Source organism: Bubalus kerabau, chromosome 10, assembly GCF_029407905.1.
Source record: "Bubalus kerabau isolate K-KA32 ecotype Philippines breed swamp buffalo chromosome 10, PCC_UOA_SB_1v2, whole genome shotgun sequence".
NCBI classification, from domain to species: domain Eukaryota; kingdom Metazoa; phylum Chordata; class Mammalia; order Artiodactyla; family Bovidae; genus Bubalus; species Bubalus kerabau.
Window position 1 is genome coordinate 65,896,867 of NC_073633.1, and position 19,097 is coordinate 65,915,963.

Genomic DNA, 19,097 nt, shown 5'->3' on the forward strand with positions numbered 1-19,097 from the left:
ACTTTTTCACTCTCCTCTTTCACTTTCATCAAGAGGCTCTTTAGTTCTTCTTTGCTTTCTACTGGATAACACTATGAATTACAGTCCTGATACCCATTATCTTCAAAACAGGCAATCACAAAACTAGAAACAGGGTATACTAACTGCATGACAAGGGTTATATATGTTTCTAATGGTTATTCAGATCCTGATTTAATTCTAGTGAGAAATAATTTGTTGTTGAAATTCACTGAAAAAGATAACATAACTTTTTCTAGGTGCCACAAGATGCTTCCTACAAAAATTTTAAAATACCAGAACAAACTATAAATGTACATTTAATATATTATTAGATCATCACTTTGGTTTCTGATCCCTAAACTGAGTTGGGCTCACATTTGAAAAAAACGCATGATGTTTCCAGTGAATTTTCCCTGACCATTGTAATTCTGTGGTTGGCATAGGCCAAAGCAGGAGAATTACAATGGTGAATTGGGAACTTCTTGAGGGCAAGAGTGTGTGTTATTCACCTTTGTCTCACAAGAAAATCCAGCATATAACAGATCAGTAAGAATGAATTTTGAATTTAATGAAGCCAAGAATCTAGATAATTAAGTTTACCGAAATACATACATTCTCCAAATTCCCTCAAGCATGCTTCAAAATCAGTAAAAACCCATGGGGCATGGAAACTTTCCACCTGGGGGTGGGGGAACAACACATGCCCTATTTTCTCCAGCAGACTCACCATCTTGAGTGTTTGGACTGAGAATTTGGGTCTTGAGTTCCTGCAGTCTAATTCCCAGACATTTGCAGATCTCCTCAGGGCTGTAGGGTTCAGGGTGAAGGGCCTCCTCTGTGATCAAAAGCATTTCTTCCAGACTGATCCCCAGTTTGGCCTGTACCTCCTCCAGCCGCAGCACATCTTTCCATGGCAAGCTTTTGTGCTTAGCCAGGAGCTGCAAATTCAAACCAAGATATATGGTCAGTTTTCATCCCAGAAATTGATATACACTATTTTAATGAGTGAAATTCAACTTTCAGCTTTTTTCTTCCATTCAACCTATTCACAATTCCCACCACTGCTTGAAAATGAACTCTGAATTCAGATGTTTGAAATTAAACATGCTTGTGTGACACTCACAAGCTAGTTAAGTATTTTTCCTAAAATAATAATAATAATAATAATCCCCCACTGATTTTTTTGCCTGTCACCACTTTCCCTCAGGGCTATTTCTTTGAATAATTTTGTCGGTTGGTCCCTATTCAGTTCATCCCCCAAACACCACTCTCTATAAAGTCTACAGAAAACTATTCAAATCTCACACATGACCTGAGTCCTGAGGTAGACACTGAATGCCTGATTTCATTAGAGCACTTCCTGTTTACCACATGCCTCTTTGAAATGGCTAACGAATTTAAGTATCTGGCATTCGGAGTCAAGCCCCAGATTTTAAATGAAAACCTCATTGGTGACCTTATGAAAAACCATTTCATTAGGTCGTTGGTGGTAGTACAGCTGTATGTTTCTCCAGCCTCAAGAAAAGGGTCTGTCTTCCAGTTACATCCTGTGTCACCCCCTCAATCTGCTGGGGAGAGTGAGTATAATCCAAACCTTTGTAACCAGGTCCACTCACAGGAAACACACTCCAGAATGTGTGTCCCTCATCCTCCTCAAACCACTGACTGAGACCTTCAGAGCAGATGACAGTCAAAATAATGAAGATGCAGGTAACAGTCAAAATAATGACGGTATCTCTCACCCTGGAGGTCTATAAAATTCATTCCAAGGGTGTGAGGACCACAGGTGCAGACAATGCAAACAGCAAAAAGGAGCAAGCAAGAGAAGGGAAATGTGCATCTGATTTACTCTTCTATTATGATGATGATTTGATTTTCTTTCTTTTTGACAGGAAGCAGATTTACCAAAAGACCATTATACTTTGGTTAGGGCCACTCACTTCTGAAGAATTTTAATAACAGTAGTTCTTATATTCATTAATCCTCTTTTTAAAACTCTGGCTCATACATTTGAAAGGAGTTAATGATTTTAAAGCAGAACTGGAGAAGGGGACAATAGAATCACGTTTCTATTCAATTATTTCACAGAACATGGCGCCATTTTTAAAAGCAAAGACACAGACTAAGACCTTTATTCTGACCTTGTTTGCTTAGCACATTTAACGTTAAGGCAATGGCACCCCACTCCAGTACTCCTGCCTGGAGAATCCCATGGACGGAGGAGCCTGGTAGGCTGCAGTCCATGGGGTCGCACAGAGTCGGACACGACTGAAGTGACTTAGCAGCAGCAGCAGCAGCACTGAATTGACTGACACCTCCACAGACAGATTCATTCATTCATTAAACTCATTCATTCATGGTCCCAACTGGGGTATTTTTGGAATACCCAATGTATCCCAAAAATAATTTCAGAAAACTTATAGACATACATAAAACAAAAGAAAAACAGACAACATACCACATATTTATTTTATACAGAAATAGAGCTAAAGTGGATGATCTAGAATTATGCTTTCTCAAAACAGATTCAAATCCAACTGAGATAAGCAATGAAGTTAAGAAGTTCATACTTGTATAATGCCATATGATTTAAATGTGATTTTTACTTCTTTTCACCTTTGACAACTCTGAGAAAGGTATTATTACCTTATTTAAGAGATGAGAGTGACTTACCCAAAGTCATCTAGCTAGTAAAAATAGAGTTGGAAATTCATCCCACATCCTGCACCTCTTTCTTGCTTCCCCAAGGTCACATTCCTAATGGGCTATGTTTGATATCTATGTCACACTACTCATATGAGTTCAAATCACCACTCAAGTCTTAGAAATGGTTTCTAAACACAAACTAAGATTTGTGTTAGAAGTGAACATTGCAATGATTAAAGACACTTTGATGGGTTCCTTCTAAAATAAGAAGGAAATGTGGGGGAAAAAAATCAAAGAACGATCCCTAAGTGATGAGAGTGGGCTCTTCCTAAGAACCCTTCAGTACACACCACCTCCAAGTTCCCAATCCTGGCATCACTTCAACAAAGCACATTGCTTCAGGCACTTGGTCCCAGGAAACTGTCCCAGGGCTGTGTGGGGAGAAAGTCTGCAAAGTTGTTTTCAAAGCCTGCCTCTCTGGGTGCCTTTGTTCCACAGGCAGAGACACTAGCAGTTACTCTAGCAATACCCCAGTTTGCTGCTGGGCCCACTTAGCTCTCAGCTGGAGGGTCCACAGAGCCAGTTCAGTGTGTATTTCAATTAGCTGTACCACATGCCCTCAGTGACAGCTGCACAGCCATAAGGCCCTGAAGAGTCCACTACATTGTAGGAGTCAAACAGGAAAGCCGCCTAAACCCTTTGAAATTTGGCTCAGGAAATGTAAAGATGACTTGCAGATGAGGGAAGTGGATGGGTAAGATCTGTTGCCCAAACACAGAACTTCGTGAAGGAATTTGCCACTCACAGCCCGGGTGCCTGGCCCTACTTCACATTCGTGAAGCAGGGCTAGGGGTCATTTTGTGACAAGTTCCTCACTCAGGAGCAGGCTGGGGATATCAGAGAAAGCAGTTCTAAGCCAGCATCTAACATTTTCTTTCCACTACTTCAGATTCCATTCCTGGGAGGTTCCTGAGCCTGGCTGATGCTCTGTGGAGATGAAAGCAGTCTATGAATATTTTGTCCACAGTCATGCAAAGAAGTAGATAAATAGTGCTGAGACCCTGTCTTAGGCTGATTTCTCTCGGAAGCAGGCCCTGAGACAAGAATTTGTGGGGAGAGGGTGATACAGAGAAGTTTTGGCAGAGGAGTGGAAAATGAGACAGGAAGAGAAGCCGATACAAAGTGCAATGATATGGGAGTTTGTGAGGCTGGGCCTGCTGGGCCCTCTGGGACCTGTAGGTATACACCTCAGATGTGTCCAACTCAGATAAGAAAGATCAGGTATTTATCCCCTAACTCTCATCTACCATTGATTGAGGGCTGATTCCAAGAGTTTTAGCTCCCCAGACTTACAGGTTGTCCCACATGCAAAATCAGCACTGTCCTCCAACTGGAAAACATCCTCAGTCCGGGAGGCTCCCTGGGGCTTCCAGTAAGAGGGTGTGGTAGGAAAGTGCTAACATCTGGACCCTAACTCAGGAGCCTATCTGTCAGAACCCACCTCTCTCTGACTTTCTCATTGCATTTTGCAGTATTAACAAATCAATGGGGAAAGTACCAAGTCTTTCTCCTCACTAGGTCAGCAAAGGATAAAATTTCAAATCCCATCTCTGACAAGTTATTTTCCACACAACAAAAGCAGCTGTGTTGTTGGTGGTTTGGGTTCTATAAATCACACATGCTTATTTTTAAATCTGAAGAAACACATAACAATTTGAGGATTTAAACAAAAATGATGAAGTAAATCATCTGTAATCATCCCAATAAGATAACCATCAATTTCCCATCTTACATCCTATGATACATTTTTATGCATACTTCAAGCATACTTATACACATATAGTTTGATATAAATGGGACTATGCTGCTGCTGCTGCTGCTAAGTCGCTTCAGTCGTGTCCGACTCTGTGCAACCCCACAGACGGCAGCCCACCAGGCTCCCCAGTCCCTGGGATTCTCCAGGCAAGAACACTGGAGTGGGTTGCCATTTCCTTCTCCAGTGCATGAAAGTGAAAAGTGAAAGTGAAGTCGTTCAGTCGTGTCCAACTCTTAGCGACCTCATGGACTGCAGCCTACCAGGCTCCTCTGTCCATGGGATTTTCCAGGCAAGAGTACTGGAGTGGGGTGCCATCGCCTTCTCCAAAATGGGACTATACATAACTTTTTATTGTGGATACTTTTTTTTTGCTATCTTCCCCTCACCCTCTTCCAGCTACATGGAATCATCCCCAGTGACTTCTGTGCCCATGTTGAGTTCATAACCATCATGAACACACTCACAATGTTGACCTTCCTCAGTGTTAGTCATTCCCACTCTCCGTGTTCTCCATATTAGTTTGCAGGCCACAGAATAAGTCTGAAGAAATCTGCAAAACTGTGCAGAATGACTCTGCTATAATCCTCACTGTACCCTCAGCACAGTCTATCTTTTTTCTAAGGCATCCTCAAGCCTGGTGCTCTGGAGCTCATGCATGCCTAACCCCTAAGAGGCACAATGCAAAAAGAAGGCTGGACTCCTGCACTTACTTAGAACAAATCACAACCCACTTTGACTGGAAATTCCCTATTTGTAAAATGGGATACATAATGCTACCTCATACGCTACAATAAAGATTAAATAATGTCTCTCTGGTTATATCTTCCCCACAAGACACATTTTCCTGGGCCTTCAAACATATACAGGTGTTTCCACTCATCAAATTCTTATAACTAAAGCTACTGCTCTTCATTTCTCCTTCTCTTTTACTATCTGACAACTAAAACCAGTGACCCAAGTCACCACTTCTGAGCCCTCCATGGCCACTCTTACTGTTGAAGATGGTTTCCCAGAGGTCCTTCTTATCTCCAAAAGAACTTCCAAAACCACAGGATTTCTCAGTCCTCTTATTCCTTAAATAAATTGGTGGCTTCTGGGATTCTTCACTACCTACCTTCTTCACATTCCCTGTAGCACTGAATTTTCCCAGCTTCCCTCTCACCTCTCTGGTCCTTACATGTCCATCCATGACTCAGTTTTCTCCTTTTGTTATTACTAAAGATATCTCCCAAGTTTAACCTCCCCCAGCCTTCTGATCTTCTCTTGTCACCTTCTCTCCAAACTCCGTTCTGGGTTCAGCAAACTGAACTCAATCCTCAATCTCAACTATTATCTCAAAACAAATACACCTGAAGGTTTTGCCCAAGCCAAAAGAAACATGCCAAGCTCCAATTTCTAACCACTTGTAAGAACACAGGCAAGTGTCATCACCTCCCACTTTCCTATCACCTTCCATCCTATGTTCCCCATACCTATGAGTCGCAGCACTATGCTTTCCATCACTTCAGCTTAAAACTACACCCTTTTCAACTCAACACTTAGCCTTCACTTGCACACAACTGCATGCAATGCATGTTCGCTCCTGTGAATGAAGCACTCACGGCTCATGACTGCATGCAGCTCACAGTCACCCAAGGAGACAGGCATCAGGTACTAATTATACAGTGAAGAACTTCCTCCATGTGATAAACTGCTATAGGGGAAAAATATAGGATGTGACAAGAGCATATAAAAGGACATTTAACTTACTGGAAGTGGGGAGGGTGGTCAGGGAAAACTTTCTCAAAGTAATAGCATTTATACCAAAAGGAAGACAGAAACCCAGTCACAGCCTTATACCTGACCTTTCACCAGGTCCAGTCAGAGCTTCTTTCCTTTTGCATCCCTCTCTTGTGATCCCATCCCCACTGACACTTTAAGACTTACTTCTCTTCAACCAAGTAAAAGTTCCTGCGGCCAACTTGATGTTTCTAGAGTACGTTAATATCAGCAGCTCCCACTGCTTCCAAGACCAAGCCCGTGATCCTCAGCATGGCACTGAAGGCCCTGCTACACCTGCTGCCACCGACACATAGACCCTGTTCCCAGTGCGTGCACGCCCTGTCCAGTGGCCAGGACTCACTGTCCTGGGAATACTCCATGCCAGCGTCCTGGCAGAGTGAGCTCGACTACATCAACAGGCCGAGTGAAACTGGCTACATCCCTGGGTGTTTGTTTTTTCTCCACTCAGATTCCAAAAAACTGCAGAACCCCTGAGAACGTTATACCCACTTCTCACCACACAAAGAATAAGCTCCATATTGACCACTAAGTGGCAGGAGCTAAAAACTACTGAATGAGTGATGGCCGCTGACAAGACAGGCTCTGTTTAAAAAAAAAAAAAAAGTCACACTGTAAATTTTTCCTCAAGTGTCAAAGGACCGCATGAAACCTTCTTTATTGTTTCACATGATGCCACAAGGAGCTCAGGGTATGCAAAATGCCAACAGCATAATTTCCCTTCTCTCCTGCATCACACATTTTGTCCCTCAATATAATTAAGGGATACTCTCTTTTAATAGACAGAAAGCATTTCTGGGAAAGTTTAAGCCACTGAATATGTATAAAATACGAAAAAATTTTTCCTCATTAAAGATTTCTTGTTACTTTGTTAATTTAAGAACATAAAAATGTGCTTCATTTAAAAGAATCATTTATGCAAGTTATAATTATAAATCTCAATTGTGTTTGCCTTGAAATGTTTTAAATTTCAGTTGAAATGCCTCCAAAGACTCTAACTTTAAGTGTATCTACATTAATTAGTTTTGGGAAGCTGTTAGAAGAAGAGCAGGGAGGAACAGAAAGGGAGAAGGAAGACATAAGAACAGAAGAAACTGTGAACATTAAAGCAAAACAAAGAAAAACCATCTTTATTGGTTTAGTGTCCTTTCCTGTGCTATGGAGACTCAAAAAGGTACTCATTTTTCAAAAAGGGATCTTACTACAGTTTTGCCACGTGGAGTTCTACCTAATCAGTCTCATTTTCAAAGCTATCTTGATTTATCATTTCTCCACTGACCCTTCATTTTTATTGTCTGAAAGCAGAAAGTTTACTCAGATTAAGAAAAGCTTCTTTACTTTTTTAACATGAGAGCTTATTTCCTGATTTAATGAGATAATTTCCAAATAAAAATTATACTCATTCATATGTTGCTGAAAACGGAAAGATGGCACCATATTATAAGGAAAACACGCTTAGCCGAATTCCAGTCTACATTCACTAGGCATAAGTATATTCTTAACATCAACATCTATCTGCATAGCTTATATTAGCGGTTTTCTATATTACCAGTAAATTTTATCTTTATTCCTCTTTTGTACATATATATAATGTTAGATTCTCATGATTTGCAGCAACATGATTTACAAAATATTCTGCATCTTGATAAAGCCCTTCAATTTTCTTTCCCCCACATTTTAAAAGAGAGAAAAATTCAGAGTACTTAAAATAATGAGTTTTATCTACATCAGCTGGAAGGAGTGTGTGGCAGAAAATCAGTTTCACTGACTAAAGTCCCTCTAAAATGCACATGGCGTTACACAGTTAAACTCAGAAGAGTTTATAAACAGCCTCAGGAACAAAAGGTTCTGCAGTGGATTAAGGTTTTCAGCTACCTCTTACCAAGGAGAAATCCTTTTTCTATTAACTGCAAAAAGACATGCCCCCACATCCCATTCTGACAACTTTTCACTACAGAGATTCAGCACCACAATATTATTTCTCTTTTTCTTCTTGTATCTTTGGAAAAGAGTCATTACAACATGAACCAACTTCACATATCTTGTACTTGTTTTCGCTCTCCTATGGATCTCATAGATGATATCTAATTTCATGATAAAACTCTGAAAACAATGTTGTATATGTTTGAGGTCTCCTCAGGAAGGCAGCACTTATTCATCTATCTCAAAAAGTCAACAGGAATAAGCCCTTAAACAAATAAGACACTAATTTCTTCCATCTCCTGAAAGAAGAGGCTTGCCCTAAAAGGGGAAAAACAAAATTCACTGAAGTCTTTGACATTGAAAGGTTAACTGCACTACTTCTCATATATGCACTGATCAGAAGAGTTTAATATTAAAACATTTCTCACTAAAGGTATTCAGCAAATACTTCCTAAGTAGATTTAAGACTTGACTGGCAAGTGTCTTCTAAACTGGGGAACAGAGAACACAAACCTTGTGGTTTGAGTTTCTTTAGTAGACACCAAGCCTGCATTTTTCCAGGGACCAATGATGGCCCATGGTGCATGTAAGAGGACCAAGGATTGAGGCTATCATCGCTTTTGTTGAAGAAACATGATTAGTTATGGTCATCTCCCAACAATCACCTCCAACTTAGCTTTCTCCACCCATATACCTAACCCATGGCCTGTGTTTCACAGATATAAGTTGAGGTGTCATCGTCTCCCCAGTGCCATGCTAGAAGACTCAACTGTGAAGTAACTTCTAAATAGCTAGAAGTTGCAGGGCATACCTATTGGTTTATTTATCTCCTGAGTTGGAAATCAAATTGCTCTATACTAAAAAAAAAAAACTCCAGTTATAATATTACTGCTGTCAGAATGTTGCCCTACATTTTAGGGAAAGAGACAAAATAATAGGGAACAAAGAGAAAAAGAACAAGAGAAAGCCTACTTCAGGTTTCACTAATTTGCCAAGTCCATACCTTTGCAGCCAGCCGACACTCCATCACCCTGATGTTGAAATGAGAAGTTGCTGCCTTATTCATTTCCACACAACTGTTGGCAATCACAAACACTGCTCCACTTGGGAGTTTCACATCAGTTGCCCTCAGAGGACTAAATTCTATCAACTTGGCCTATTGGGGAAAAAATGACAGGTGAGATATAAAGTACTAGAATTCAAAAACTGCTTAAACATTTATGATTTACCTTAGTAAAAGTTTTTCCCCAAAATGCATTCATTTATCAATTCAAATATTTTTAATCTTTATTTTTAATTGGAGAATAATTGCTTTACAATGTTGTGTTGGTTCATTAGATATAGCCTAGTGTAGGCCCCTCTAAAAAAAAAAAAAAGGAAATCTGAGTCTTAAAGGATGAACAAAAGTAGGACAGACAGAGGGTTTGTTTCCCCAAATAGAATGTCAAGAAGAAGAAAGAGTATATAAAAGTTCAAAGGCCAAAAACAACATAAGGTGTTAGTAGTTTTGGGTATTGCAATTTAGCTATAGCTTGGAGGTTGAGGGGTGAGGCATGGTGAGATGATAGAATTGGAGGGCTGGTAAACCAAGGGTCAGATTAGGAAGTGCTTTGCAAGCCCAAAGAATATGGACTCTGTTAAGACTCTACAGCTAACTTATATTAACAGGACTCTTGCCATCATGTCGACTTGTCAGGTCTCATCCAAAACACCCAGAGTTCTTAGCATTAAACCAGGTTTCCTCATGTCTCCTGTCTTTGGCTTAGGGAAATCAACAACAAATACTCTTAATAGGAAGAAAGCCAGGTATTCTTGGAAAATAGCCAAGCCTGTAGGAATACTAAGAAGAGATTTTTTTTTTAAATATCTGTTTCTATTTTGGAAATGGGCAGTTTATGGTAACTACCAAAACCTCTGTTCTGCCTATGGGAGTTATAGCCTAGCCAAGGGGAAGTAGTGTTGGCTAAGGAATTCATTCCTGGCTTCCTGTCAGCATTCTTTTCCCTACCACTAAAGCCCCAAAAATGTTGACAGAGAAAAATGATACCATAGAGTAAATTATAAAAGAGAGGGGTTGTGAATATATGTAGCATGAGAACTAACATTGGGGTTTAAAACCAACAGGAGATTATGAAAACGCCATGAGATGCAGTGATTTGGGACAAGAGCAGGAAAAGAAGTCCCAGTAAATAATGAGTTGAGAAATAGTATACTAACAATGAATTAGAAGGAGGAAAAAACCCTAGACACAAGAGGAAAAGAAACTTGAGGTACAATTCTGAAAGCTTAAGGGAGAGGTGATCAACATGAAATGGAGTAGGTGAATTGGTGATAAACCTGAATTACAAAGGAGTTAAGAAATATCATCCTAAAATACAGCCTAAAAGAACAGGCCACCCAGAAACAAACACACTGAGGACCTTTCTGCATAAACTTTCCCAAGCTGACATTTCCAGATAGTTCAATGTCACCTACGGTTCCTTCTTCTGCAAGAAATGATATGGACTGGTCCATCCCTCCTCCTTCAGTGCCAATGTAACGCTCACTCTTGGCGCAGATTTCTGCAAGCTCCACCTGGAAAAGTAAAATTGATTTTCACTGTGAGTACATCATAATCTGTTGCTCATTCATTTTCCACTCCAGACATGACAGATGAGTATGAATTCCAGGGCAGTTCTGATCCACTGATAGTAGCTGCCTATTAACAAAAATCCAAGGATACTCAAAGTTCCTTATGTAATATGGCAAAGCACTTACATATAACCTATGCACATCATCTCCTACACTTTAGATCATTTCTAAAATACTTATAATACCTAGAATACTTATAATACCTATAATAGAATGTAAATGCTATGTAAAATAGTTGTAAATAAAATGTGAATGCCATGTGAATAGTTGCTCAGTTCAATTCAGTCGCTCAGTCATGTCTGACTCTTTGCGACCCCGTGAATTGCAGCACGCCAGGCCTCCCTGTCCATCACCAACTCCCGGAGTTTACCCAAACTCATGTCCATCGAGTCAGTGATGCCATCCAGCCATCTCATCCTCTGTCGTCCCCTTCTCCTCCTGCCCCCAATCCCTCCCAGCATCAGAGTCTTTTCCAATGAGTCAACTCTTTGCATGAGGTGGCCAAAGTATCAGAGTTTCAGCTTCAGCATCAGTCCTTCCAATGAACACCCAGGACTGATCTCCTTTAGGATAGGCTGGTTAGATCTCCTTGCAGTCCAAGAGACTATCAAGAGTCTTCTCCAACACCACAGTTCAAAAGCATCAATTCTTCGGCACTCACCTTTCTTCACAGTCCAACTCTGAATAGTTGCTAGTGCCCAGCAAATTCAAGTTTTGCTTTGGGGAACTTTTTGGAAATTTTTTTGGAATATTTTTGATCCATGGTTGGTTGAATCCACAGATGCAGAATCTGAATATATAAAGAGGCTGATTGTATTTGCTATACCTAAAAGATTCCTCAGAGCAAGCAGTTTCTCCCATCTTTTTATTTGCTCCATCCCTCTCTAAGCTGGCATCAAAAATCTCATACGGGCACTCATTCATTTCTGCCTCAGCTTGCTTTGTCTTCCAACAGTGTACTATTGCACAGTCTCCCCACAGCCAAAGTGAGGTCACCCAGCTTCATTTTCCAATCCAAAAGTAATGCTGCTCTGTGGCATTTCTATTAAATGCAAGAATCAGGACCAGCATCATCTCATCAAACACATCTTCCTCCAATCAAGATGACGAGGCCCAATAAATGAACAAATTTCTAATCCAAACTGGAAATGTCAAAATATCTGTTTAAGAATCTCCTATGGCTTCCTATTAATAAAATACGTTCAAATTCCTCAATGTGGCATTTCAAAGCCTTCCAAAATATGCAACCAATCTGCACATTAAATCATATTATCTACCACTCTTTTCCATTTGTCTCCATGACCGTTTCACACATTTATGTAACCTAGAATTATTTCCTGTCTTCTCATATAAATCCTATTGCCATTCAATATCCAGCTTATTGGCTACCTACTATGGCCAAGTCACTGGACTGGCCAACTGGCCACTCAAATCTTCCTCCATCATACAGTCTTCCTTCAATACTGTTCCCATTATGGTATCCTGTTTCTCTACATCCCTACAATATTGATAGTATCATCCACTTACTCTATTATTCATTCACTCATTCATTTTTTTCTTCTAAGACTTAATTCAAGCATTTATTTCTCACCTATTTCACTGGGAGTTTCTCCTAAAGTGATCATTCTAAAGCACTGCTATAATTATCCCTTGCTTGCTTGGTTGCCAGTGCCTCGATTATCATACTTCTCATCGTGGTACACAACATCTCTAATGACTTATCACTTGCTCACATCTCCAGCCTGCTCTACCACTAACCTGGTAAACCCTAGGCTCAGACCAGGGTTCTTTCTGTTCATCACACCCAGACTCCCTCAGTGCCTTTAACAGTGTGATTTTCTATCCTCACTCTACTCAAGCATCACCTCTCCCTGAAGCCCTTGCCACCACTGAAATGCACACATCTACCATATAATCCCTCTTCTTCTCTTCCTGTATAAAACTCTATGCCCATTTATCAAACCATGCTTTAAGTATGGCTTTCCTTGTGTCTTTATCCATCAGTCTATGGGAGGCCACGCAGTGCCCAGACCAGAATCCACTTAACAAATACAACTGAATCACATAGTATTCATTATTACTCTTTAATAGTGTCAGGTTTCAATCACACCTATTAATATTTACCCCAGAAAATTGCCAGTCTTGTGAGAAACGGATAAAATCAATATTTATTCTGTGTTCCCTACCTCACACAATCCTGAGCACATAGAAAATACTCAATAAACACCTGCTGCTTTCACTTTCTGAGACTAGCTGCCCAAGCATCATCTGATAGATCCTGTGTCATATTCCTTCCTGGATTCACTAATGCTAACTGCCTCATGACACGAGGTAAGCTTGGTATTTTTGACATAATGCACATTGTATGTGGCCTGATGAACACATCAGAGATGGCAATGTTCCATAATAAGCACATTTTTTAAAAATTAGTAACCAACAGGTCAAAACACCTGGATTTTAAAATGTAAAGAAATAATATACCTAGGAGAAGTACATGCATGATTCTATGAGGACTGAGGAGACATGGGTCCTTACATAAGTGACAGGGGCCAATGTGAAAAATTGCCTTCCCACAACAGCAATGCCAGGTGGCACAAGTGGTAAAGAACCTACCTGCCAATGCAAGAGACACGAGAGACACAGGCTCGAATACTGGGTTAGGAAGATCCCCTGGAGAAGGGCATGGCAGCCCTCTCCAGCATTCTTACTTGGAGGACCCATGGACAGAGGAGCCTGGCAGGCTATGGTCCACAGGGTCAGACATGAGTGAAGTGACTTAGCACACACAACAGGAATAGCAGTCATATTTACATGCTAAGCTCCTGGCATTATCTCTTTTGTGAACATTATCTCCTTTAAGTCTCCAAACAACCCTCTTCTTATCCTTATTATACAGATGAGGGAAAAGAGACTTGGAGACACAGGTAGTGGAGAAGCCAGGATTTGAATTTCATGTGCCTAACTCCCAAGTTTCTGTTATTTTTACACTGGACTTTAATTACACCCCTACCCCTCACCAAATAATATACCCAAATAACATAATCTATTTTTTCTACTACTTCAAAGAGATATGAAATGATAAATGAGCTCCTCAAAATTTAAGTATTCTCCTTCTTAAGGGAAAAGACACTAAAGCGTTAAGAAGTATACGCTTATTGTTTCTTAAAAAAATCTCTGAATGTGTGGCAACAACTGACTACTTCAATGGAAATATGTTAATTTTTGCAGACTATCTATCTCCTCAAGATTCAGAGGGACCCAGGACTCCCCAGCATCTGTGTCAAGGGGAGTCCATCAGCAAGGTTCTGGACATCCCCATCCTTTGCTGCTACTTCTCGTGCTGAACTCTGACATGTGTATCTCATTACTAGACAGACAATAACCAAGAGTTTTAATGGAGGAAAACAAAAACAAAGTGAAGATAAGAAATTTTAAGATGAAATAAAGGATTACTCACTTTATAGTCCCCCCAGAATGCATGAGGAATTTGGTGGTAAATATAGAGGAAAGAAACCAGTATCAGAAGCCTCAAGTCTTGGTTAGAGCCCCAACTCTTCTGCCAACTAGACAGATGTGACCCTAGACAGATGGATTAACTTTTCTGAGTTTCCATTTCTTCATATAGTATTAATAAACCATAGCAGTTTTCACAGAATTTATTGGCCTGTTACTATGTGCCAGGTACTGTTCCAATTGCTTTGCATAAATTAATCATTTACTTCTCATCATGACTCTATAAGATAGATATCTCCTCTTCATTTTACAGACAAAGAAACTGAGATTAGGCTAATAATTACTAAAGCTGAAATTCAAACTCCACTTGTCTAACCCCAGACTCCATACTCTTAAATACCACACTATATTGCCTCCCATCCATAACATAAAATACCTACCTCTCTAGCTATTATTGTGATGATCCAATGAATTAGATAAAAACATCCCATAAACTCTAAAGTATATAATTTTAAATTTTATTATTTTTATATAATGAATGAGAAATCACTTGGTTTATACAAGTGAATAGCTAAATTTCAAGTCAAATGTAAAAACAGGTATAATTAATCTTGAATTCAGGACCTTTTTTAAACTGTTCAGGGGGAGTCCTCTGGTGGCCTAGTGGTTTGGATTTCAGGCTTTCACTGCCATGGCCCCAGGTTCAACCCGTTTGGGGAACTGAGATCTTGTAAGCTGTGCGGATAGAAAAAAAAAAAATGGGGGAATTCCCTGGTCTGGTGACTAGGACTCCATGCTCTCAATGCAAGGGCCCAGGTTCAACCCCTCCTCAGGGAACTAAGATCCCACAAGCTGTGTAGCATGCACTGCCCCTAAAAAATAACAATTTAATTATTCAGGGAAAGAGAGAACTTAAACGATTCTGGGTGACCCTAGGAGAACCAGTTCAACAGTAAGGAGTAATGCAACTCAAGACAAACAAGAGAGCTTGTATTCCATTTAAAGCATTCCAATCTAAAATTTTTTGAGGGGTAGGTGGGACATGGAGAGAGCAATCCCTGCTTGCCAAACAAAACATGCCTGTAGTATAAACTATAACTACAGGCTCAAAGGCTAGCTTTCCCAGTGGCCCTTGCCCTTTACCTCCATACTAAAAGCAAAAAGGTCAAATACTAAATGGCTATGAGATGTGAAGAAACTAGAAACAAAAGGCTTTTTTGGTTGGTTGGTTGTTTTTAATTTCATATCCTGTTAAAGGAAAAATTCGCACGCTCTGACAATAAGCAAAAATTAGAGCTAGGCCCACAGCCTTAGCCAGAGGTGGCATGACCTGAACTCAGAGAACCATTAATGGAGGACCTTAAGAGCAGGGAATGGAAACAGGAGCAGAGAATGCCTTTCATTCTGGGTGATGTTGGGGAAACATGTGAGCCTGCCTCACCCTTTCTATCCTTGGGGACACTGAAAATAGAACCATAAAATGTTCCCCAAGAGGTATAATCAGGCAGAGTGACTTGCAAAGACAATAAATACTCCATACGTGCTTGAACTATATAAAATATCAAAAGATTTCATGAGAATAAGGAGTCTTCAAGAACACATTAACAAAAGTGTATGGAAAGAAGTCCATTGGAAGTTAACTTCAAGCACAAACCAAATCAAATTTGAGGTCCCAATTCCTGATGCTTGAAGCTCATCCACTTCTCATATCCCCCAACCCCCTCCTATATACCCCCTGACTCACACACACACAACACCTCAATACACTCACATGCAACCTGAGAAAAACAGCAAAGCCCTAACCAAGGAGGAATTCATCCCCCTCCCTCCAATGTATTTTCAAGCATTTCAAGAACCCCAGGCATCTCCAAACTTCTAGTCCCTTGTGGCATTTAGCTCTATCCCTTCCTGAGAATCATTGGGGAAGACAATCTGATTACATGGGAAACTCTTCCAAAAGTTTGTAGCCAATAAACTCATTTCTATTTTGACTCCTGCCCTCTGGACAGTTAGGAGAAACTTGGCATTATTCATAGATCTTATTTTAAAGGTACTGAAGATAGTTAATGAAGCTAATTTAGCCCTTTGTGTGGTTCTTCTCTTAAAGCGGCCTGGGAAAGAACCAAAAATCACATGGGCTCCCAAATTAAACAGTGTACCCATATGCTGACCAGTGGGGATCCAGTAAGAGCAGAAATAACAGTGTTAGGTTTTAATAGTCACCAAGAAGGGATAAAGATTCATTAATGTGTTGCCTAGCTAACACTGGATATTGATAAAGACAATAATAATACAAAAGACTTCAAGATATTAATACAGTAAACTTTATTTTTGTTTGACAGTTTTTACTAATGAGATTATTAAAAGTAGAATAATTACATAAACAAAAAATGTTCATCATTTCCTATGAGAAGCCTTGCTATTCAGAACACAGACCCTAACCCAGACAGCATCATCCAGCTGTTGTCAGCCACACTTAGTGCAAGTTAAGAAAAAGGAAGAAAATGAACAGCCCTAATTCATTCATTCAACAGTCATTTAAATACTAGTGTCCTACAGATAGGTGGAATGTCTTCCCTCGAGGAGCTCACGAGACTGATATTGTCTTCAGGTGAACAAGTCTTTCAAAAGAAACTTCTTTCTTTCAAAAGAAAACTAGTGTTCCAGACAATGATTTGCCCCCTACATGTGCTATCCACCCACCTCCATGCAACTATCTGCCCAGGAGGCTGCCCAACATGAACTATATTGAGAGGTTCCCATGTACTCTGCTTCCCATTGGGTTCTTCCAACAGAACCTGCCTTTCTGGCAGGAAATGAGGAATGGTGAGGGGGCAGGCAGTGAGTTCACCCTCATGAGGTCACTTTCAGACCCAACGGCATAACAACACAGCTACAACTAGTCCTGAGTATTCCCAATATCTCCAGCTTTGTAGATCAGCCCTATGAAATAAACTGCCCTTGATGAATGGGTGTACCATCTACTTTTTGTTATGACCTTGGCTGATATATCAAGATAAAGTGAAAATGTTAATGGCTCCCCTGACTTTTCTTTACCGCAAATATTTTCTCAGCTTTCTCTCCATGCAATCCTTCTTCACACTAACTTTCAAAATGCCTGGGTGCTTACCTGGCACTATTTTCAAATTCTTCCCCAAATTGGCAAACCTGTTTAGTAGACCCCAGCCAAGTAGGAGAAACTTCATGAAATAGCACCAAGGTAAATCTAAAAGAAACTGATGTAGACTAGCTTTGTTTTGTAACATGATTGATGACCAAGCTCTAACTTGTATACACTTTGTAGTGTTCTGAAGTGGGGAGGAAAAGTAGGTTTTCTTTAATTAGAAAAAGAAGAAGAAGAAGGCTATTATTTCTTCTTCACATCTCTAATTCAAAGAGATTAGCAACTTTCATATTTTTAACTTCAAGAAAATTTGCCTCAGGACAATGACAGCCAGTTTCCAAATGAACATAAGAGATGCAACTCACTCGGAAGGTTCAGGCTGAAAAGTTCCAGTAAATAATGCAGGAAAGGAAAAAGGAGGACTTCAAATATTTAAAAGATCAGCATCTATGAGGAAACAACACTGAAGAGGATTCCCAAAAGTAAATCTGAAAAACCAGCTAAAATCTAGAACCATCAGAGAGTATGTGCTCACAAGCATATGTCACACACACATAAAGAACAAAATGGACTCCTTCATCTATATTGAAGAGAACGTAATCTAATGAATCTGGAAAAAGGCTAGTAATTGGGGAATGTGGCTCTCAAAATATTTAGCATGCTTACTGGGGGCAGAAGCACAATATTCAAGGCATCTCCCTTCCAACTGTAAAGAGACAAAGACCACTTCCCTAACCTAACTGACCTGCAATCTGAGTCATGGAGGGATCCAGGCTCTGAGAGGAGGCCTTCAACAAGGCAGGAACCCTGCATTTTATGTGAAACAGTTTGGGATTCCAGGTCCATGGGGAACATGAGAAAATGTCTATGATAGGTTTCTCATAGACCTCAACCATCATGACTTGTATTGGATGAGGTTGAACATTCTTAGGTGCCTGGCAACATACAATCTTTAATAAAAGATGATCTGTATGTGTACAGATGTGTGTGGTAAGACTATTAAAATGATAACATAAATCCAACAAGAAATAATAAGATGCAAAAGGAAAGAAAACAGCACCCTATGCACTACTCTAAGTGAGGTCCTCAGACACAGTAACAGTGTCTCTAGGGGACAGGTTGGAAATACAGACTAGGGCCTTAGACCGCTGAGTTAGAATCTGTCGCTTAACAAGAACCCCAGGTGATTTGTATTCACATTAAATTTGAAAACACTTCTCTAAAATATTTCCTACACAGGGCCTTCTTAATAAATTAAGCACATAGGAAAGAATCAGTAGGAAAGAAGGGAAACTAAGAAATGCTGAATGTCTTCTAAGGCAAGATACTGCAAGGATATTTCATATGTGCTAACTGTTTGGTCTCCAAAATGACCCTGAAATGTCAAAAGTATAATTTCTACTTTATAGAGGAGGAAATTGAGGCTCAAAAAGGTCAATAAATTAACCTAAGCTGCCCCTGAGAAAACCGTAATGGAAAAGGACACATGTACCCCAAAGTTCATTGCAGCACTATTTACAATAGCTAGGACATGGAAGCAACCTAGATGTCCACTTACAGATGAATGGATAAAAAAGCTGTGGTACATATATACAGTGGAGTATTACTCATCCACAAAAAGGAACACATTTGAGTCAGTTCTAATGCAGTGGATGAACCTAGAGCCTATTATACACAGTGAAGTAAGTCAGAAAGAGAAGAACAAATATATATTAATGCATACAT

The 19,097-nt window shown here is 40.0% G+C and overlaps 1 protein-coding gene across 5 annotated transcripts in view; it reads right to left on the reverse strand.

The window, feature by feature from the left end:
- Nucleotides 1–19,097, reverse strand: part of GALK2 (galactokinase 2) — a 168,561-nt gene that overhangs the window by 47,490 nt on the left and 101,974 nt on the right. For all 5 annotated transcript variants that reach the window (XM_055538011.1, XM_055538010.1, XM_055538012.1 and 2 more), the window contains 3 exons: nucleotides 10,640–10,738; nucleotides 9,168–9,320; nucleotides 728–938 (listed from right to left, as the gene is read on the reverse strand). In XM_055538011.1, the coding sequence (XP_055393986.1) occupies nucleotides 728–938; nucleotides 9,168–9,320; nucleotides 10,640–10,738 (463 nt within the window). The remainder of the gene's footprint in view (nucleotides 1–727; nucleotides 939–9,167; nucleotides 9,321–10,639; nucleotides 10,739–19,097) is intronic.